This window comes from Coccinella septempunctata, chromosome 4, assembly GCF_907165205.1.
Source record: "Coccinella septempunctata chromosome 4, icCocSept1.1, whole genome shotgun sequence".
NCBI lineage: Eukaryota > Metazoa > Arthropoda > Insecta > Coleoptera > Coccinellidae > Coccinella > Coccinella septempunctata.
The window spans coordinates 6,191,793-6,213,998 of record NC_058192.1 but is presented as its reverse complement, the minus strand read 5'-3'; the positions used below and the strand labels follow the sequence as shown (position 1 = coordinate 6,213,998).

The window sequence follows — 22,206 nt, the reverse complement described above, 5'->3', positions numbered from 1 at the left end:
AGAGTATATTGGATGTTTTATGGATAACGAAATCAGAAGAGTTTATTATTTGATCGACTCGGACTGTACTTGATTGAAGGTCATTTTCCAATTTGTATGATTCGATCATTGATATAAATTCCACAGGATGAGAACTGAATTTTATTGAACAAATCGAAGTCAATATCCTACTGAACTTCTGAAGTAACTGACTGAATTTGTTGGTGAACAAACAAGAAAAATGGCAAATTATCTCGATCGTAGGATATACGATAAATAATATTGCCCCTTGGTACTTGTATATGTATATGTATAAGACTAATACAAACGCTAAAATTTTTCCAGAAAATGCTTTCGAAATGTTCTCAATAAATCGAAACTATTCATTGTGAGAGCAACAGTATAGGATCTTTTGGTATTGCCTGCAATCACCAAGTATCAACATTATGTCAGGACTGAAAATAGTGCACTACTTTACGTATTCAATAGGGTAATTCAATAGGAAAATAGAAGTAGCTTCATGGCCAAACCACAAACATGAATACTTTCCCATTATATCTATAGAAAAAAGTTATCTATACAAAAATATTTAATTAATTCTAATTCCATATAACTGATGTTTTGTATAAAACGTTTTGGAAAAATTCGGCTGAACAGAATATGACTCATGCGATATTTTTCTCGGTGTTCAGTATAAAATTTTCCATGGAGAATAAATTGCACCGGTATCATATAGTGTGAGAAACGCGCAATTTAATATGAAACCTTGCTCCAAGCCATTTTGTGTTTTCTCGGACCAAATAATATGAGGAATATAAAATCTCGTTCGCTCCAGGAGAACGTTCAATGTACCTATTGTTGAAAAATACAAGAGACACCGCTACGGAAAATTGAGCATGCGAGGACGTAGCAATCACATTATATGTAATATGTACCTTCGTGGTGCTTGACAAAAATACCCATTTTTCCAAGGTGAAAATATTTCATGATTAACATACAAAGGATCAGAAAAATGGGGAAAATATGGTTTGGCAAGTGTAAGAAGAAAAGCAAATTGATGTTATTCTTACGAATCCTAGTGCATGGATACTAGGACCTTTGCTTTCAGCCCTATAAAACACTGTGAATAGAGTACAAAACTGTTTCACCATCTGACATAAGAACTACAATATTATTCAGTTTGAAGAATTCGCCATTTAAGAAATACGATCCAATAGGTACTATTCGAGCATCCTACACTAGAATAGTAGATATATAACCTTCTGGTTAACCCAATCTACTATTTTTTGTGTCGAGTGATGTTTCATCTGCGATCGGAGGCCTCAGATTAGAAATCATAATAGAATTTCGCATTTTCCTGAAAATAGCTCGGAATACAAATCCTTATAACATCAACCTCAATCTCCTAGAATATGTAAAACGCTACAGAAGGCGTGCTACTAATGCAGAATAGCGGGTTACTTAAATCTCGGCAACTTGATAAGCTCTTAAGATTCCGTGCCATGAAAACGTCCCCCATCGATTAAAAACGAGCGAAGAATTTACGAGGCTTCGATGGAGAATGGAAATTTTTTTTGCCCTCGGTTAGGGGAGCTAATGTGGCTTTTTCATTTATTAAAAGATTACCCAAAAAACTCTTCTTAATAGGAAATCAATCGAGAATACTAAATGAGTATCTAGATTGTAAACAACGATCCAAAATCTAGAAAAAAAATCGTCGAATTCATCACATTGAAGTATTCGACTCTATTTCCTGAAACTAAGCGATCGATGTTGATTCCAGGTTTTTATAAACAGCTTCCGGAACCCTTGTCGACCGAAGAATGCAGACGTTTGCAGTACCGCCGCAAGAGCGACTCCCTCAAGAAGAGAGTTAAACAAAATTTCATGAATATTTGGTGAGTATATGGAGTGGGTATCACACTGTGCGATAATTAAAATTCCGACCGAATGTTGATAATTTTAATTAAAACAAGCTTACGACCAAAACCCCTAGGGAATGTTCGTCATAAGCTGAGGTCTTAAAATGACGGATTTTTGTAGTTGCTGAGGTGTTGTGAAATTGACTCTTCGTGGAGTATTTTTAATTTTGTCATTCCCTAGTTTATATAAAAAAAGTTTAGGGGGTTTTGCAATGCTGCAGTAGGTATTATATAGACTCGAACGATTCTGGGAATTCCACTATTTCCACTTATTATGCCATGTTGTCCTCAATATCGGGGGTAACAAGCATGCTGATAAAAATCACACATGGATTATTCTTCGTGATATAATACTCGGACATTTTCTCGAATGTCAATCTGCTTTTTGAGTCCAGTATTCATTTTTATAATTTTCGGACAAAATTTGCTTGTTCTGTTATATATTAGATCACCCTCACTGCTCATAGTGGATTAAATCGGTGTCTAGGATCAGAAATTATTAAAAATGGAGCTGAAAAAAGGACTCATGTGCCAGCAAAATCGTAGAAACTATTCAGATGTTCGAAACAAACTTTCTGCGATGTCTGAGCGTTCTCAGGTTCTCAAGAGTTATTTATCTGATTATTACCAAATTTCCCTATAGGTACGCTATAACCTAATAAATTTCACGATGCTACAGTACCATAAGATCATGTTTTATTCTTTCAATGATATCTGGTACTATTCTCAATCTATTGTTTTCAATAGACAACGTGACTCGTCCCGACCACTCAAGTAATGAAAATTGTAATGTTTTATACCCATCGAGTCACCCTTTACGATATAGCTAAAAATATGTTGTCTTCAGTGATGCTGAGGTGGCTGAATCTGTGAGGCAATGGCTGCGCCTGCCAACGTTCGATGCTAGTCCATGGGAAGATGAAGAACTTCTACTGCTGTTACAAACCATGTTCCTGGAGTTCGATTTGTGTTCCAAGTTCGCCATAGATATAAGTACCCTGAGGAATTTCTTATACGAAGCCTACAAGAACTACAACGATGTCCCGTTTCATAATTTTCGGCATTCTTTCTGCGTTACTCAAATGGTAAGTTGAAATCTTCAGTACGCGAGGCTTGTACTTGTATTCACTGAATTCCTGTACGAATCTTCACGTATTTAGCTGTCTCCAGTTGATTTAGCTCGCGTCCCATTAATAGTAGGCACGATCCACTGTCGTTCCGATTCTCGAATTGCAATTAAAACGTTTTCCCTAATCATGTTACTCATGGAAAATCCACATCAATGTCCCAGGGAACATTTTATGCACCAAATGAAAGGGCAAGCAGCCCGCGATCAACCTGAGTGCTGGAATAATATCTGTCTTTCTGCAAATTAGAGAATTGAGTTGATGCGGCACATTCGGGAAGGCGGAGGGGTAATTTGGCTGTGGGATAATTGGGGTACCAAAACGCACCACAATTATGGTTACTCGAAATACCAACATTTCCGCAACGTTTTTTCCGCTGACTCGAAGTATCCAAGTGGGGATAACTGCGGGCTTAATTTCCCCCAAACCTTCCACTTTCTCATCATTTTATTTTTGTTTCACGCCGTCTACATCGGTAAGACTTTTTGGTTTTGGCTTTAGGCTGTCTCCTTACTCCTCGTTTTCACGAGATAAGGAAAATGTTGATTTTTTATAATTGTCATCCCTGTCCATTAGCTCAATTAACTTAATTAATAAGGGTTTTTCTATAGGAAAATGTTACGACTCGTCGTAATCGTAAGCCTGAAAGACAGACAAGATATGGCCAGTTTTCTTATTCATTTTCTTTTTAATCTTCACGGCTCAAAACTGTGAAATGTCAGAGAGGTTAACGATTTTTTCCATGCTTGATTTCAAAGGTAATAATCAAACAAAAAGGTTGAGATTGTGGTGGAGAAAAACATTCCATAAACGCCTGTTTCATCAAATTTTACCTGTGCCTCTTTTGCACATTTCACACGACTTTTGAAGGAGACATATATCTGTTTCCTCATATCTGCAAGAAGTTGAAGAGGTTTATTATTCTCGTAGGCTGGCTTCCTGCCAGTAGTTCCTCAAATGATGAATCGATAACCTCAATACAGCTCTTTCTCATGAGACCAGTTTTGTCTTTCTAGATATGCCAAATTTCAAAGTAGATATGTGAAATTTTTTGTTGAGACACCTCTAAAACCTCAAAAAATTGATTTCAATAAGCCTACGAAAGGTTTCACGATGAAAATATGTGGGTAATACGAAAATAATTAAAAGAAAAATCCATGTCTCGTAAGCAGTTCGACCTTGAATATACCGAAATAAAATCTGAGAGGCAGCCATCCTGAATCATATTCTTTTCAAGGAATCTCCACAAATTCATCATTTTCCCTCCACTCCTAATGAGAGTACTTCCAGCGATATTGCATATTCATTTTTATGATTTCTTTTCATTTTCATGCTCCACATCAACGAAGAATACCTGACATCAAGGGGATCTTCTCTTTTAAAGCATAATGATTATGTAAATTCTCGAGCACTGGAAAGTTTCTTGGAATGATCCAAAATCTCTCCAACTTTTATGAATATTAGAGAAGAGAATGATAAGAGAAAATAATAGAATGTTCTCATGTTCAAATATTATAGTCGCTTGCTGATCGTCTTCAATATTTAAATCAGATGTTTTCTACAAAATAGATGATCTCATGGCGAATGCTCCTTGCGAATTATGAGTATGAAGAGTTCAAAACAAAGCTGTTGGGTCTCCATTCTCCTTTTTTTAAAGTCCATTTTTGATCAACTTCTTCATGTATGAACTAATATGATTTGAATGAATTCATTATTTTGTTTTACCTTAAATCCAATGCGAGTACAATAATCGTTCTCGACAAGAATGATTCGCTTGCATAATCAGAATATCTATTTCCACAGATGTACTCAATATCCAGAAACGTCAATATACCAGATAAAATAGGCGATCTTGAACTCTTAATCCTACTCACTTCTTGCATTTGTCACGACCTCGATCATCCTGGCTACAACAACATCTACCAGATAAATGCCAAAACCGAATTAGCTATTAGATACAATGATATTTCACCGTTGGAGAACCACCATTGTAGTGTGGCTTTTCGGATATTGGAAAACGAGGAATGCAACATTTTCAAGTCGTTCAACAGCGAGGAATTCAAGCAGATCAGGGAAGGAATCATCAGGTGTATTCTGGCGACTGACATGGCTAGGCATAACGAGATTCTGACAAATTTCAAAGAAATCATTCCAGTATTTGACGTAAATGACAAATCACACGTTAATCTGGTGAGTACATTTACTATTTTATGACTGAAAGTGATTATAATTTTGAAATTTTTTTATAAAAGGCTATTTCCAGAATTATACTAAAGTCAAACTCACTTCTGGTAGTGGGCATAGAACGAATTCAATCAGGCCAATTAATTTTTGGCTTCTTCACATTTTCAATGGCTAGTACGTATTCTACAACTGAAGGAGAACCCACTAGCTGCTTACTCAGACTCCAATTAAACCCCAACTGATTATACAACCTTGAGTTCTCCCAACTCAGCAACGTTTCCAACCCATAATGAGTATGTTTATTCAGATAAACGCTAGGCCACAGCGATACGCCCAAGGTACAGCAAACCATGAAGCAACCGCATAGGAACCATTTCATATTCCTCTGTATGTTTTCATCCAGGAAACTGTTGATCCTGTCGATTGTTTCCTTGTACTCCTCCGGGGCCACTTTGGAGTGCAATTTTTGGGGTAATTCTGTGCTGAATCTGTTGTTCAAACCGAAAAGAACTATATTTCCATTTCCTTTGATGATGGTCGGTTCTTCTGTCAGGTAACTCAATTCGTCATGAAGGTTCATTGTGGGACGACTGGGTGAAGATATTCAGAAGGATTTATGTCATGTGTTTGCTTTTGACGTTTGATGACAGCTCCATTTCTAGTAAAGAGAGACATCGAGTATCTGATTAGGTTACCGTATGAGATTTTGAGGTAGTTAGGCACTTGATCATCAACTCCCAGAGATTGTGAACGCAGCAAAACACAATATCAATGAAATTGGTTTTCTTTTCGAATACTCCATTGGAGATTTTCAAGATCATGTTTCTCCCTCCATTTCCGAAATATTCTGGAAATGACCTTCGTATACCAGAGAACCATTAACTTTGCTTAATTTCTCAGCTATGCATGGTACTCATCAAAGTTTCGGATATTTCCAATGAAGCTAGACCAATGGAAGTTGCCGAGCCTTGGTTGGACAAACTACTCATGGAATTTTTCAAGCAGAGTGATGCGGAAAAACTCGAAGGTTTGCCAGTTACCCCCTTCATGGATAGAGATAAGATTACAAAACCATCTTCACAATGTTCCTTTATCGGCTTAGTTTTACTACCGCTGTTTGAAGCTCTCGGCGATCTTTTCCCAGAACTAGTTGTAAGTTTATCTCATTGAATTTGAGATCTGCTAATCCATAGTATGTTGGTTTAATTTTTCGGATTCGTAGGATCTCATAGTCCAGCCTGTAAGGGATGCCCTGGATTACTATCGTAGACTAAATGAGGCAACACGGGAAGAGAGACTCCACAGAAAGAGCATCGTTGCTGAATTGGCTGAGCAAAATACTCCCACTTCTCAGAGCTCCGACAGTTCTTCAACAGTAACCAAATCGTCCTCCAACACAAGTGTCAAAATGAAGAAAAGTTTGAGCTTTCAACAAAATCGTTCAAGGTATGTGAATTTCTTCTTCTCCTGGTGATCCATTATTGTGTTTCTGTTTTGAAATTATAGATCTCGATCTACCGACGAGGATCCAGAATTGAGCTTGGGCAGTGCCAACGCTCTCAACGACGGTCAGAGTCTAGAAGACGTGGCTGAGGACTCAGAAAGCGGAGACTCAGAAACGGCAACCGAGGTGGAGGTCTCGGAGAAGGCATTAAAGTTCAAAATTTCCACGGAAAGTAGTCTGGGGACCGGGAGGAAAAGTTATCCAGGTTCGCGCAAGGGAAGTCGGGAAAAAGTTCAAAACTTCAATAACTCCGATTTCGCTCGGATGATGCAGAGGGGAAAGCTACGCGCAGGCGCGTTGAGTTTCGATCAACATTGTTTGAGCAGCGGGAATAAGAAATTGTCTTTCGATCCTCCGGAGTTCCTAGATGAATACGCCATCATCCTCAAGAAGAAGTTCGAAGAGGGACTCTGTAATCAGTATGACGACGACGATGACGACGATGTGGCCAACTACCAAGAGTGCGTCCTGTCCAAGGAAACGCTGAACTTGAATAAGAGAAACTCCGAACATTCTGTCAAGTTATCCACGGGTTCGGAAGAAACTCGGAGTATCCTCAAATATTCGGAAAATATATACAGTAACTCAGATAAGTTGAGGATGAACAACTCCCAAATGATAGACTCCAAGTGCAACAGTGAAAATAATACTAGCGTAGAAACTGAAAGTCCCCAAAGACAGTCCGATAAAATTTTCTCAATAAACGATCAGAGTGACAAACTGAGTGAGATTAGTTTATCTGCCAAAGAGGAGAAGGAGCAAATAAACGATTGTGAAACAAAACCCAAATCTATATTCGCTAGATTCAGACAATTGACTGATAGACTGGGGTTTTCAGTGGACAAAGACCCAAAGAATAAATTAGCTAAAACTAATTCCTTGAAAAGCACAAGTACGCGAAACACTACACCTACTAAAGTTAAGAAACGAGTGGATACTTCAAAACCGTGTAGTAAGAGTCTCGAGGAGATCACTGAGAGGAGGGCCAGCACTCTACCCAAGATCAAGAAGACAGGAACGCATAAAAAAGGTTGGAGACTTCTGGGTATAGGAAGAGAAAAGGAATGTTGGGCTTCAGATGCCGCTGTAGACAAGCTCAAAACAGCCTGTTCGACAGATATGACTGACTTGATAACTACAACAGCATCCCAGCATAGTGTACTCGACAGTCCCAAAACCACTGAAGATATTCAACATTTTTCTAAATCTGTTTTAGAGAATAGGGAAGATGATTCTTCTTACAGTGACTCGAAGATGAATCAGAAATTCATTAACGCCCAGAATATTTCTGAAAAAGGTCCTTTCGTTGTGGCTACAAGCGATAAGGATCCCAGTTTTATTTGACATGAGTTGGAGTCCCCAGGGCGGGAGGGCTTCACTAGGTATATTTTCTGTCGGTGTTGCAAATACAAACCACAGTTTAGGGAAAATGTTTAGATAGTGCCAGATGTAATTTGGGGTATTTATGGTTGTTGACATAATGGATGTCTGTTGAAATATGTATTGTTAGATGATTTTTCCAGATGCCTACATGTGGCTATTCGATACAGGAATAAATCATATTAATGATCTCCTTTTCCTTTGCACTATTCAAAAGGTAAGCAGCGAATTCAAGGTGAGTTGAATATAATAAAAAATCTATATTAGGAATTGAATATGACAACATCACCTGATATTCTAGTCTCAAAATAAGACCTCCCTTTTCTTGGAAAGTTCGTTAATATGATTTATTACGTACCTCAAACTCACGTCTGCACCCAGAAAATTAATGAAAAAGTGAATTCAAAGTAGTTTCTCAAATTTCAAAAATGTTTCTTCCGATTACCTTATTTTCGAGTAGTATTGATACCACCTTGTTATCATTTGGTTGACATCCGTTTGCTAAAGCTTTCTCAATATCGAACTATCACCACATGAGTTTGATATGATCTGAGATGAAACAACAGAAATAGACTTATATTCAACTACCTCGTTTCTGATAAAATCTACTGGATTTCCCTTTCATTCTAAATGATTATTCTACTATACCAATTCTATTGAAGTGTTGCCAAATAATAGTTTGAAGTATTCGAGACGCACATATCCGTAAAGTAATTAAAGATATGGAGAAATCGAACGAAATAAAAAAAAATCAATTGAACTTATGATATTAAAAGATATCCACTGAACCAATAATTCTTCTTTCAATTTCCAAAAATGTGATTCTAGTCGATTGTCTATAGTTGTATATTTAATTTTATATTTAGGATTAGTGATTTAATTTGAAGATAATATAGATTGTATTTTCAGTACATTACTTCAGATATTATTTATGTGACGTAGTTTCTACAAATTGTATTTGTTGCGTTGAAAATCTCTCACAATCAGAAAATTCCGGTATTTCTTGAGATTAATCGGGATTCGTAAAATTGATATCAATGATATTCCCGTTCATAAATTATGAAAGACTCCCTTAATTTTATGCTTTACATTGATTCAGTTTCTTACTGAATCTAGATAGAATTAATACAATATATATTTATGACTAAAAAAATTTCTAAAGTGTTATAAGATATAGATTTAAATATATTCAAGAACAAATTTCACTTATGAAAAATTAAAATGTGATTTTTTGCCATAATTTTAATAATGCACTTTTACTGCTGAGCGGTATTCGTGACAACATCAAAACAAGGCTGAATATAGATGACTTTATATGTATAAATTGTTGTAATTTTGAATATATCGCATTTGAATTTCACTGAATTTTTCTGCATTCATGCTTGCATCATTATAGAAAAAACACAGTTTTCATGAAATGTGAAATAATCATGGTAACAGCCGGATTCCCTGATTTTCGGGAGAATTTCATGATGAACTCCATGTCCTTTTATCATTATCTCTCACTCACATCCCTTGCGTCCATTTAATAAAGGTAATATCATTCGAAATATAGATAAGCGATCCATTCGCTAGTTGTTCAGAAACATGTCATTCATGCGGAAATCATTTTCTTTCTGCTCACCTCTTAAATCTTTATAAATTTTTTCCTTACTCATTTCTTAATTTGGAGTCAAAGGTAGTAGGGTGACAATGTTCATTTTATCTCGTAATCATCAAACATGAATGAAAAGCCTATTCCCCACTAATTGAATACCAAGATGTATTCTCAAGCGATATATTTTCTTATCTTCATGTATCTATCACTAGCTCAGTACACCGAATCCAATCAAAATGAAATGTCCAAATATATTTTACTTTCCCAAATAGAGGCATGTCATGAAATAAGATCGAACTGGTAGCTCATATTTAGTGTAAGCAAATGTGAGCATGCTAATACTATGAATATGTAAATATATGGAATAAATGTGTACAAAGTAATGGAGATATTTATTTGGCTGAAAATTTTATAGGTCCCATTAATTAATGAAATTAGTATTATTTCTCCTAATAGACTTCTGGGCTGCTTCATTCTCTCTACCGTATATATTGATGTCGAACAAGTAAAATAAGTAAGTAATATCACGATACTATTACCAGGAAGTCAGTGAGAAATCCGTACATATCCATTGGATAGAAAATAACTTTAAAAAATGAGAAAATCATTTTTATTCAACCGAATGAGAAAAGATTCATCTTGAGAAATAATTCTCGTTGTCCTTCTGAGAGGTAATATCACTAATTATCCTAGAACCTACCTGTCGTCTAGACGGCGGATTGTCAAATTCGGGGTTCTGAATGAAAAAAAATGTGATTTCGATATTTATTCTTCGATAATATTACATTGGCACCTAATGAATAGCAGCCACCATTTTTAATGTTATTTACATCAATAACCTATTCGATAAATACAAACCTATCTATATTCATCGTTACAATGCAATTCAGTTTCAGTGTTTTTATTTTATCCGCTTTTTCCCGAAAAATATTAAATATTGAGCATATGGTATTAGTTAAAGCAGGGTAGGAGAAAGATGTATGATTTGTTGTCCTGCTGCCTCATAGGTTAAATTAATTCGATCAACGATATGAGCTGAAATCGTGGAAATTGGATAATGAGGCAGTAGGAGAGATCTATGTAGCTAATAATTAAGAAAATTTGAAATGAACACTGAGCTAAATTCGCAATGGATGATCAAAAAGGTGGTTTCAAGAAAGCAGGGAATTGCTAGCAGTATTTTCCCCCAATAGCTTGAATATTTGATATTCAGTTCTTTCGATTCTGTTTTGAGAATCGAATAATTGCTTTTCTTCTATTGGGTTAATTTGAGATAGTCACCCAGCAGTTGGGTATTCTCTATGAAGCTTAAATATAGTTGAGTCAACCAACTATCAACAAAATTCGCTCAATAACTGTTATTCACAAAATGTAAGTAGAAAACATTAACAATTTTACATTATGAATTGAACAAATTGTCGAAGAGTGCGTAAAATGCTTGTGCTAATGAATTGCACCTAGTTTATGAAATCGATAACACAGAGATAAGTGATAACATTTTACCCTCATTCTAAAAGATATAATAGTTTTAGATATTGTGTAAAAAATTCTTTATTTCTTCAACAATAGAGCACTAATTCCACACTTCAAGAAAATTGCAGTTTCTACCTAATGAAATATTGCATACAGACCTTCGAATGTTCTCGTTAGAAAGTTGGTTTTTATAACTTGAGTCTTAAACTCTGAATTAATTTTATATTTTTCTGAAACAATAAGGGTATGTGGTAATTATTCTGAAATTGGTGCTCCATTGGGAAATGCTCGCATAATTTGAAGGGTTCATTAGTGAATTTACCGACAAAACTTCATGATGGATAATTTCGAATTATCATATTCGGTGTTTACAAGTAATATAGCCATATGACCGTATGGTGCAAATAATGGAATACATCTAACATTCAATCAGCACAAAAACAAAAAATGTAATTGTGATATGAGTTGAAAGTGCCTCGTATATTTAACATACAAATCGAAAATGTCCGTCGTTTGTGAAAGGTCACAGTATTTCAGTTTCGTAAACCTTGTTAGTAGTACTAGAGTTATCTGTTTTTGAATCTTCACTATTTTTCGAGTTACTATTCGTATTTTTCGAAGCAGTTTTTGTGGAGACATTCGCCATCGTATTCGGTAAATTCGTGAGGGATCCAGTCATTTGAGAGGTGGTAAGATGTAGTCCCATTTTTTGAAGCAGGTTAGATTCGCTTCCTGTTTTTTTCAGGAGTGTATCAGGGGGTGGTGGTACCACTGCTGTATTGTTACTTCTCTGTAGCTGTTGCAACCTCGCGTACTGCTCCTGCAGAGCCTTCTGTTTCCTGAGGAGTTCCTGGTGACGTTGTTCCAACTCCTCTTTTCTGGTTTTCTTAGAGCCATCCTGGGAATTGACGCTTTCACAACTACTACTGTTACTCGCAGAGATTGCATCGCTATCGGATACTTGCAGAGTTTGAAGATTCGAACCAATGTTCCTGGGTAAAGTTTGAGCCTTCTCCTTTAGGATACCTCGACTCGCTATGTTCCTTCGAAGAGTGGATAAACCGAGGCTTTGCGTTGCTTGTTCAAACTGCGATTGGTAGGGCTTGTCCACCATATTCTGTACATTTTGGATGTGCTGAAGACCTGCGGCTGGAGATCTGGGGGGTAGATTCGGTGACGTGGGAGAGTTCAAGGGACTCTTTGAGCTCGTTCTTGGGGGTGGAGGAGGGGGTACTCGCTTCCCGGCGATCTGCTGGCTGAGGTCGGAATTTCTCTCTGGTAAAGGAGGCTTATTCTTCGTTAAGTCTCGTTGGATGGGTTGTATTGGTGGACTATTGTCTGTGTCCGATCCACTTGGATATGAATGTAAACGTCTTAAGCTACCGGTGGCTGTGCTCACTGTTAGGTTCTGTGTGCTTAGTAAGGTCGACGAATCAATGCTACCTTTTCTTCCTATCTCAGATACGTGCGGATGGTGGCTGCTAGGTGGGATACCTTTAACGGGTATTGCGGGGGGGTTAACGTCTTGAGGTATTTGGGTGCTCGTCAGGGTAGGGGGCTTTGAGAACGTTTGTAGTTCGTCTAGCAGAGCGTCGAGTGCGTTCTCTGGACGCTGGGAACAGTCGGAGCTGCTGTCTCCTCCTGAACTGATCGACCCCAAGCGTGAACAGGAAGGGAGCTGCGGAAAACAACTGAATTACAAAAGAATAGTGATTCTTGCAAATCACTAAAATCTTCTCATTTCCTTTAGATATCACACAAATGGATTGAAGGAAACGACAGTTTAAAAGGGGAACAACCAGCCTAAGGTAAAGCAAGTTAAATAAAGGCAATGGTCAAGGAGTTCATTCCACGAAAAAAGTAGCTAGGTATTCAAAAATGAAGTCTGTCACTCGACGAGAGGAAAGAAGTCATTGTGGTTACAAAGTTGCTAAACTCGAGCAGAATTTTTGATATCTCAGCAGCTTTAGGAAGAGTAGAGCTGTTATAATCACAACAAAGTTGCTCAATTTGATGAGGTTTGAATCTCTATTCCAGAGTAACAAAATTTCATTTCTTTCTGACTTTCTGACTCTATATTTTCCTTAGCAAGTCCACGAAATCAGTGACGATAAAGAAGTTAATACTTATTTTCAAAGGAAGATGTGCCTCAGTCTTTCAAGTATAAAGAAAAATTTGGAAATCATGACTACTAAATGAAATTAAAGACTCCTTCGTAAAAAAAAGTGTAAACAGAGGTATTGCTGATGTTTTCTTAAATTTCTTGATTAAGTTCAAAGGAGGTCGGACCAATAAGACAATGACTCTTTTTCTATTCATCGAATTGGGCAATTTTGTCATATTTTCGATCCTCTAGTTCATCTCGAATTGTAACCACCTTGTTGTATTTAAATTTATATGATTCATTTTATTCTTTTTGAATTCTCCAATTTCTATGTATGATCTGCAATGTTTCAGAGACAAACCGCATGCTTGACCAAAGTTATCAATTGTCTAAAATCATAAATGAATCGACGCACAGTATAAGGAACATTCCTTAGCTTACTCAAGCAAATCAATATTCAAACAGGCAAATATCAGTAGGTCGAACAATTGCTGATTGAACTATACATCGCAAAGTTCCTCGCACTCGGGTTCAAGCAGATGCGAAAGCAAAAAAAGATAGGATTGAGAAGCGAAAGTCATCATAACTATAGTATATATAGAAAATGATAAGATTCTGATGATCTTCGAAGGGACATGCAGGGCATGCATCCAAATAACATGCATCTTCAAGAAATGTCCTTCCCTTATAGTAAGGCTAAATGAGGCCAAAATCGGTTAACTACTGTCAATACGTCAGTTCAAAATACTTTAAGCGGAAGCTACAAACAACTCAAGCTACAGATTCTCATGTACTTATTTTTCAGTCTACGCAAAATTCTAATAGAGTGAAGTGATTCGAATAAGGCTCAAGAGTTTTGCTCAGTAGCCTTTGAATTTGAATATTTATATTTTGTTCTATATTGATAAGCTTTTTTATTCTTTATTCTTTTTCCGATGTTTTTCTTGTTGTGAACTTGATATTTGAACACTGAGTGTTCTCGGTATTCATGCAAATTCTTAGCATATTTTACTTCATCATTCAGCGAGTAGAATTAATCAAATGAAGCATATAGCACATTGAGTTTTTCCTTACATCCTGTATGATTCCAGGAAAAATAAAAAAAAACAGTTAAATTAAATTAATCAATTAATGACGGTTCGATAAAATAGGTGAAAGGGCTCATACAGATGTTTGAGTATGCATGTTTTATTCTTCATCGTATGATATTTCTTTGATATTTTCAGAGAACTCATCAAACATGCATGTCTTCTTAATGTCCTTACGCCTCCCAACGCATAATTAGTCACCAAAACCTTGAGAATATAGAACCACCCTTGAAAATAATAATCAGGGTGGCATTTCTCCCTTTGAGAGAAATTATACTGAGCAATAAAATAGTTGAAGAATTGAATGTTCAAAATTCGAAAGATTCTGGAAAATGGCATGTATTTATATAAATATTCAAATTCTCAACTTTCATTCAGTGACAGTGCCAAATTGACGGTGGTTAACTATTCCTACGGTTGAAAAATAAAATAAATGTGATAACGCAAAATTTACAAATGAAGCTCTGTAAATAAAAGCCATGAAGAAGTGATCAGTTTGAAAGCTGGAGTTAATATTGAATTGTTGAATTTGGTGGTGGGAAAATTCGTTTATTCGGATACTATTCACATTTCCAATGAGACCTTACTATAAGGAAAAGGAATAATAAATAATATACATTAACATTTCGAAACGTTATTTATTGGTCTTTCTGTTTTGGAATGAATAAAATAAAAATTATACGGGACATAGCTTCATTACAGCTAAAAGTATCTCTGAGACTTATTCATTCGTATATTCCACCACCACCACCATCTGAAAAAAAATCCACGCATAATTCGTGAGGTAAATTCAAATTTCTAATGTGCATTACTCAACGTAATTCTACCACAATGTCTGGAAATAATTTTCATTTTGTCATGCCAGCTCACAAAAACTACTCTTCATCTTTTGTACTTCCTACACACAAATGCGATTGTATACCTGAGGAGCATTTAGAACTTCGCGGATATGTATACAGTTCAATATTGGATGGTTAAACGACATAGGGTAGGTACATACATATCCTTCTCAAATATACTACCGCAAAACTAAAATATCAGGAAAACTTCCTCAAGATGAAGCCTGAAGAGATTTTTCAATGAGGCTTCACATACATTTTCATTCCATCGACTACTTTGAGTAACCTTTCATGAGGTTGGAATTTAGTTCAGCCGAGGCAGGATTGTGAATTGTATTAGACGACTTTATAGTACCTAAATTTGTCATTATCATAAGTATTTTAATATATACAAAGTCAGTTTCCTAAAAAGCCAAATGTCCAACTAAAATTTGGTTTACATACAGTCTGTGCATGGAAAAGAAGAAGTGAAGAGAAAAAGGTTTCAAAAATATTGGAAGTGAGTAGAGGTGAAAGCTTAGGCTATAATCGAATTAAGATGTTATGGAATTGGTGGTAGGGATATCAGTAACGGGCAACCATTCTTATCAAAAAAGTGACAGAAATGTTATGAATATTCAATTGATGATTGAAAACCCATACCCTTCATTAGCTGGATTAATATCATCCAATCAACTGACCAAATGTTTCACCCGAAAATCTACAAGATTCATTTGCCTGTGTTCTGTCAAATCAAAAAACAAGTTTTACGAGCGTGGAATCATGTCGTAACATGAACTATATTTATAGGTTCCGAACTAATGAAGGTATATTATAAAGACATATATTTCTGCGAAATGGTGCCGATGGTGCAATGAGAAGACCAATAAATTATCAAAATATCTCAAGGTTCAGGCTAAAATATCGAATGAACAGCTCCATATCAAGAACATTATCACGTACGACTCAGAAAAATAAATTGCAAGCATTATTTGAAAACGTAGAAATTTTTTACTCGTTAGTGGTAATAGCCTCCTTGAAGTTGGAGCTCCACTTCCAGTCATACTGAATAGAAATGAAAAAAAAAATTCAGTAATCCGTTAACAATTTCTAGGGAATAAGTTTCTGTTTGAGATTCTGTATCAACAGTATACGCGGTGTAAGAATGTAGCCACAGATGAAAACCAGCTCGATAATAACCAAATTCATTCTTAACTTTTATCCATATTTGATAAAATGGAATGGCAATATTATTTTTCTGTTAAATTTTCGACTTATTCTGAGGTAAAGATACTGACAATTAGTTCGATCTGGCTTTCATCTTTGTGTTTTTCGGATAAATTAGCTGCACATGGTACACCGCAAGAATTGCAAAAGTTGTGCATTCCAAGGGTATTCTTGTGTTATGTTGAGTGAAGAGGAATTTTTGAGGGGCTTCTAAATTGCGCTCTACAGCAAGATGAGCCTTTGCTCATGCACATACTTGTAAAAATACTCTTGATCGATAATTTTACCCCATTAAGATTCGTTCATGGATCGAAAACATATTCAAGAGATAATTTTCACAAATATGATTAGAAAGGTTGAGGCATATATAGCTAAGGTAACATTGGAAATGCTCATTACATTATATATCACCTCGTTTATCTGAAATAATTCTTGGTTAGAGCTATGCTGAAAAAGAATCAATTTATATAATAGATAGGTATCCTATAAATGATGCTACAGTTACCTGAAAAATTGTCATTGTCTGATATAAATTGATTCACGATTCACAAGGCATGCAATTAATCGTGTAAATCTGTACCTTGCTCTGCGTGGCTGAGCTTGGGGTGATTGGAGGAGTTTCAGAAACGGTGGGAGATAAGCGACCATCTCCTGTCGAATTCGAAGATGGTAACCTTTGTTCTTGAACACTCGCAAGCCTGAAAAATTCATGAAAACATGAGTTCACATATAAAATTAATTCAGAAATGATGTTTAAATATTCCTTTACCTTTTCAGCGTGACCAATGTACCAGTCAACTTTTTACAGCGACGTAGTGCACTTTCCAATCGTTCAGGCTCCTCCTTCAAGAACTTTTCTTCCCTAACCATTTTGTCCATTTCGGAATTCAGGAAACTCTTCATAGTGTCTTGAAGGTTCGGGAATCTGTTGTGTGATTTGGGACACATTTAGAAATAAAGCTAGTACATTATATAACGCCAGAGGAAAGGGGGAAGCTGCCTCACCTCGAGTCTCAAACCTTTTGAAATATAGTGTAAAACACGAAAATCACAAGACGGATTTGAGAGAGAGTATCGTTTTCCCATCCTTAGTAGGTATAAAGGCTGGTTGCTTTGCCCCTCCCTTCCCTGGCTGGCGAGGACCTTTAGTACAAACTTTCAATAATGATTTACCGAAGTTTCAAATCAGCCACTGTTTTCGAACTTTTGCTCAAGACAAGAGCCATATTTTCGACATCAGACATGTTCACCCGCGTCTTCCGATTGATAACGTTTCCTCTGAGTTCTTCGACTGTTGATTCAAGATCCGTTAAGTCCTTTTCTAGCCTGAGCATCTCCTGTTTGTACAAATCTTCTTCCCTAGATAATCGTATCCTTTCCTGGTCTGTCCCTGTGGAAATAAAATAAAGTAATTTATTCAGGGGTACTTCGACTTTTACTTTTATACAACAGACTCACCGGCTTGCCATATTTGATCCCCACCGGCCATCAGCATGGCCCTTATTTTAATGAAAGTGTCCCGGATGGTTTCTCTCACTGTGTGAGCTTGAGCCTGGGACATTCTCCTCAGATTCCGTACTTCGGCTCTCAGATCTTTCGCTTTCTTCTGCAAAGTGCGCAACTGATTGTACATTTCCGGTGTCAACTGGAGGTCCCTGTAGATATTTCGACTCTCGTATCCTGGCGATAGAGCAGACGGTTTAGGCGGAGGAGCTGGTTTCAATCTGGCATCACGATCTACGAAAAAAACACTATCAAATGAATCGGGGCGAACTGAATCCCATCATGATTCGATGAGCCTACATTCCCCAATAATTGGATCAGTACACCTACTCCTAAACGTTAACAGATTATTAAGATGAAGGAGAAGATGCCTCTGCTACTTCAGGGTGTAGGGTTTCGCCAAATTGATTCATTTGTATGATGTTTGTAGTCAAAATATCTAACTTCTGATATGCACACAATATTCAGGCAATTAGTTCGATGAAAATGATTAAATTCCTCAGTCAATCCTTATATGAATGGAAGGGATATGTTGCTGGGTAAGATAAGATGAATAATCTTCTAAGTTTAGCTAATTCATGCTAATCCTAGCAGAGGAATCTATGCCGAAAATCAGGACAATTTCTCTGTTCGGCATTCGGGTTACATAAGTCGAATTTTCGTAAACCTGAATAGAAGAATTGTACTCAACATCTTGCATCCTATACTACTGATTTTTCGATGACTACACGGGACACTTTTTTTACTCTACTCTTTAAATAGCACCTGATCTTACCCTGTGAAGACATCCGTGGCAGAGTTGAAGATTTGATTGCAGGCTTAGTAGGCTTAGAATCCGCTGAAATATATATTTTCGTTATGTTCACCAATGTTTTTTTTTCGATTTCATTTCAAAACGACAACAAATATATCTACGTTCAAAAAGCCTTGAAATAGCCTATATCATCTAAGTTACATGAGAACATTTCGTTTGTAGATGCAATTTTTCTCAAAATCTTGTTTTTACCTGCATGTTGCGGACTGTGCTGTTTCGGAGAATTCATATCAGGGGGCTCATCACTGAACGACACCGATTTTTCGAAAGAAACCGATTTATCTAAAACATAAGTTTCAATTAACAGTCTTGGAAACCAGGATAATATAAAAAAGAAATCTAGAATTCATTTTCCATCCGTTGTCAATATCTGAAAATGAAGTTTCACCAAGACTTTGATAGAACATCATAATCAAATTGAGATTCGAAAGAATTCAAGGGGGGGGGGTTATCATGCCTTTAGGATCTTTCTTCAAAATTCCTGTGATTCGAAATTGGAAAAGGGTGCTGTTAGAAATATTGTCGAAAAAAAACTCGCAACCACATGCTAGAATAACCCGTTTAAGATTTTCAAAAATTGAGTAACTGAAGTCCTGAAAGGAAAATATTCCAGAAAACCAAGCAATCTTCCTCTGATTTGACTGTTTACTTATGATTCGATTTTTTTGAATCTCGCTCGGTGAACCATTCAGTCGTATTTAGGGATGGATTTTCAGTTTGCACAAGAATTACGTTATATTGGGTAGTTCTTGAAATTTTGAGGGCAAAAACAATCAGCTAAGTTTTTTTGGAAGAAATAATTGGAGATTTTATATAATTCCGTCAATATTATTCAAAAAATGAATGTTAATCATTGCAGATGGTTTTCATCATTTCAGATTGAGATATTATCAATATGTGATGTTGATTCGTTTAATTTTGAAAGGATACCTGTTAAATTCGTTGAAAAAAAATTGAAAATAGTAATAATCTCCAGATGGAAAGAGGAAGTTATACCATATGAGAGCACGTGTCACTTCAAAGTAAAAATATCTCAAAAATAAATAGGGAATCTGAGGTTACCATAGTAAACATCAGTAAAATCGTCCTACATTCTAGAACTGGTAAGCAGTAGGGACTAGTTTAATGAAGAATCCATTCGCTTAAGCACCAATACATCTAAGAAGTTTAAGATAGTATACAGGGGGGGATCATGACATAAACACATGCCTAAAATGTATAAAAGTGAACTTACGACAGCCGCTTTTACCCAATTTGGGTGCTTTGCTGTCAGAGCGTAGAAACGTGTCATCTGCCAACATAGATAGAAATCAAATCGTTAATAATTTCTTGGATATTTAGTTTTTATGTTTGCGACAAGGTGATCTTTATGGATTCTACGGATCATACATTTATTAAGCTACATGCAGTCAAAACATTTACATTATGGCAATATCAACAGTAGATACATCCTAATTCGAGATGTAGTAAATTTTTCGGTCTTCTGAAATGTTCCAATCAAATATTTTGAAAAAGCATACCTGAGCATTTGGAAAAAACAATAACCATTTTCTTGAACTTTTTACATTATTATTTTTGAATAGAGGAGCAATAGTATTCATAATGAAATACTGGATTCAGTAAATGAAAGAGAATCCTCAAAATAACGTCTGATTCATCAAAATATAATAAATTTCAATCAATTATTATACGGCGAATGTGTATTGACGAAATAATCACAAAATTCAATTTCAGTATACTAAGTACTCAATACATCTATTACATGATTGTTGAACAATTCCAATGATGAGATTCCGTTCTAATTTCGCATTTTTCAACTTTCACAATTAGTGGAAATGAAGCTCCAAAATCAAAGTATAACACAACAGAGGTACACGAAATATATCGTCCTTGAATAACTGAACATAAGCAATACAAACCTGGTAAGGATGTTGAGCTAGCACTGGAACTCTTATCGAACTCATCTGATTCTGAAAATGGTGACCTTAGCAATCATGAACTAGCAAAAACAGTGCATTTCAACATTTGCCAGAGCATCCTCTCAACGAAGCAGGATTGGTACATGAGTGAGTGGATGATGTGAAAATATAACAACTAGGATATTTCGATAAATCATTTTCGACACATTCACTTTTATACATTATTCGACCAATGGGTTCGATCGAAATTTACTATCTAAGGATTTAACTGGATATTATAAGTTTGAATCCTGCAATCCAGTTGCATACCGTAATATGTATTAATTCAGTTCTCGACTATCTCCATGTTTTATTCATAAAGTATGTGTGATCTCCATGATGTTCATAAATGATAAACATGCTTTGAAACGAAATGAGTATAAGGGTGATCCAAACTATATATTCAGGAAAATTACCTCTTTTGTTAGTGGATTTACTGATGCTTTCTTTGTCTTCTTTCTCATATTCAATTGAGAGATTTCATATAAAACCCAAACATAATGAATAATCAACCGTATGCCAAAAAGTATTCACTAATAATAAGGCCTCTGCATCGAGCAAGAAGGATAGATATTGAAATGTGAATTATTACGCGAAGTTTTCTGATGCTGGCAAATTGAGAAACGAGAAAGAGAATTATACCTACACCTGAATGAAAATATGAAAATGAATAAAAGAGCTATTTGGTAAACTAGGAAAAAATAGGGTGTTATTATCTTTCAGAATCTAGAGAATGTCAATACTAACCGCTTCATCACCAAATTAATCTGCAGATACAATACCCTTATTAACTTCTACTTACTGCAATGGAGCGATGAACAAAAATGTCGGTTTTCTTATAACGTGGTCGATATCATGCTTCACTAGACCTACTGTTGAAAAAAACATGAAGATTGCGACTGATGCAATAGTTCGTGTGAAATTTTCGAAGTTTGATATGGATGTGAAAAGCAATCGTGGTTAAAAATTAAAAAGTCTTAATTCCAATCGTATGAAAATGAGGAATACCTCTATAGCCATCTCTTCCAGGAACTGTAAGATGGGAAGCAGGTTGGGTCAGTGCTTTCTGTACCAGCCCGGTCAAGTTGGCTAACTGTCTCTCCATATTTTCAACACGTATCCTGAAAGTTTTATTGGTCTATAGAGGAGTCAGATATAATCATTCTATAGACATCTCTAGGTCGACTAAAGCCAAAAAATATCTATGATTAGAAAGTTTCTATGTCACAAAACCAAGATAATTTGGATTGTTGGACATTTAATGGCTTAAAGTTAAAATAAGAAGAAATACCTGGTGGCATCATAAGCAGGAGTTGTGGCAGGTGAAACAAATGGTATCCTTGGAGGTGGTCTTGTACTGCCTGGTCCAGGTGGAAGCTTAACTCCATATAAAGAGTATGAATCTTCAAGAAGTTCCGTATCGCTGTTAAAAAAAATTTGTGATCATCGAATAACCAGATTTCAATCAACACAGGAATATCTAATTTTCTCTTGGTATATCGATCTTGTTAATAATGCATTTTTCACT

The 22,206-nt window shown here is 36.0% G+C and overlaps 2 protein-coding genes across 18 annotated transcripts in view; one reads left to right on the top strand and one right to left on the bottom strand.

Annotated features, from left to right (window-relative positions):
- Window positions 1-8,417, top strand: part of LOC123310916 (high affinity cGMP-specific 3',5'-cyclic phosphodiesterase 9A) — a 62,080-nt gene extending 53,663 nt beyond the window's left edge. Inside the window, exons 5-10 of the mRNA XM_044894627.1 lie at window positions 1,763-1,877; window positions 2,749-2,986; window positions 4,832-5,218; window positions 6,113-6,364; window positions 6,435-6,658; window positions 6,719-8,417. Coding sequence (XP_044750562.1) covers window positions 1,763-1,877; window positions 2,749-2,986; window positions 4,832-5,218; window positions 6,113-6,364; window positions 6,435-6,658; window positions 6,719-8,060 — 2,558 coding nt within the window. The 3' untranslated portion in view covers window positions 8,061-8,417. The remainder of the gene's footprint in view (window positions 1-1,762; window positions 1,878-2,748; window positions 2,987-4,831; window positions 5,219-6,112; window positions 6,365-6,434; window positions 6,659-6,718) is intronic.
- Window positions 8,418-10,446: 2,029 nt separating this feature from the next.
- LOC123310913 (coiled-coil domain-containing protein CG32809) overlaps window positions 10,447-22,206 on the bottom strand; it is a 63,038-nt gene continuing 51,278 nt past the window's right edge. For 5 of the 17 annotated variants that reach the window (XM_044894608.1, XM_044894616.1, XM_044894611.1 and 2 more), the window contains 11 exons: window positions 21,970-22,101; window positions 21,687-21,799; window positions 20,640-20,690; window positions 19,955-20,011; window positions 18,913-19,002; window positions 18,682-18,744; window positions 17,862-18,140; window positions 17,577-17,793; window positions 17,173-17,328; window positions 16,984-17,101; window positions 10,447-12,844 (listed from right to left, as the gene is read on the bottom strand). In XM_044894608.1, the coding sequence (XP_044750543.1) occupies window positions 11,690-12,844; window positions 16,984-17,101; window positions 17,173-17,328; window positions 17,577-17,793; window positions 17,862-18,140; window positions 18,682-18,744; window positions 18,913-19,002; window positions 19,955-20,011; window positions 20,640-20,690; window positions 21,687-21,799; window positions 21,970-22,101 (2,431 nt within the window). In that variant the 3' untranslated portion in view covers window positions 10,447-11,689. Of the gene's footprint in view, window positions 12,845-14,976; window positions 15,113-16,191; window positions 16,242-16,908; window positions 17,102-17,172; window positions 17,329-17,576; window positions 17,794-17,861; window positions 18,141-18,681; window positions 18,745-18,912; window positions 19,003-19,954; window positions 20,012-20,639; window positions 20,691-21,686; window positions 21,800-21,969; window positions 22,102-22,206 lie in introns of those variants that run through there. The other 12 variants (XM_044894622.1, XM_044894623.1, XM_044894624.1 and 9 more) reach the window with 12 other exon arrangements.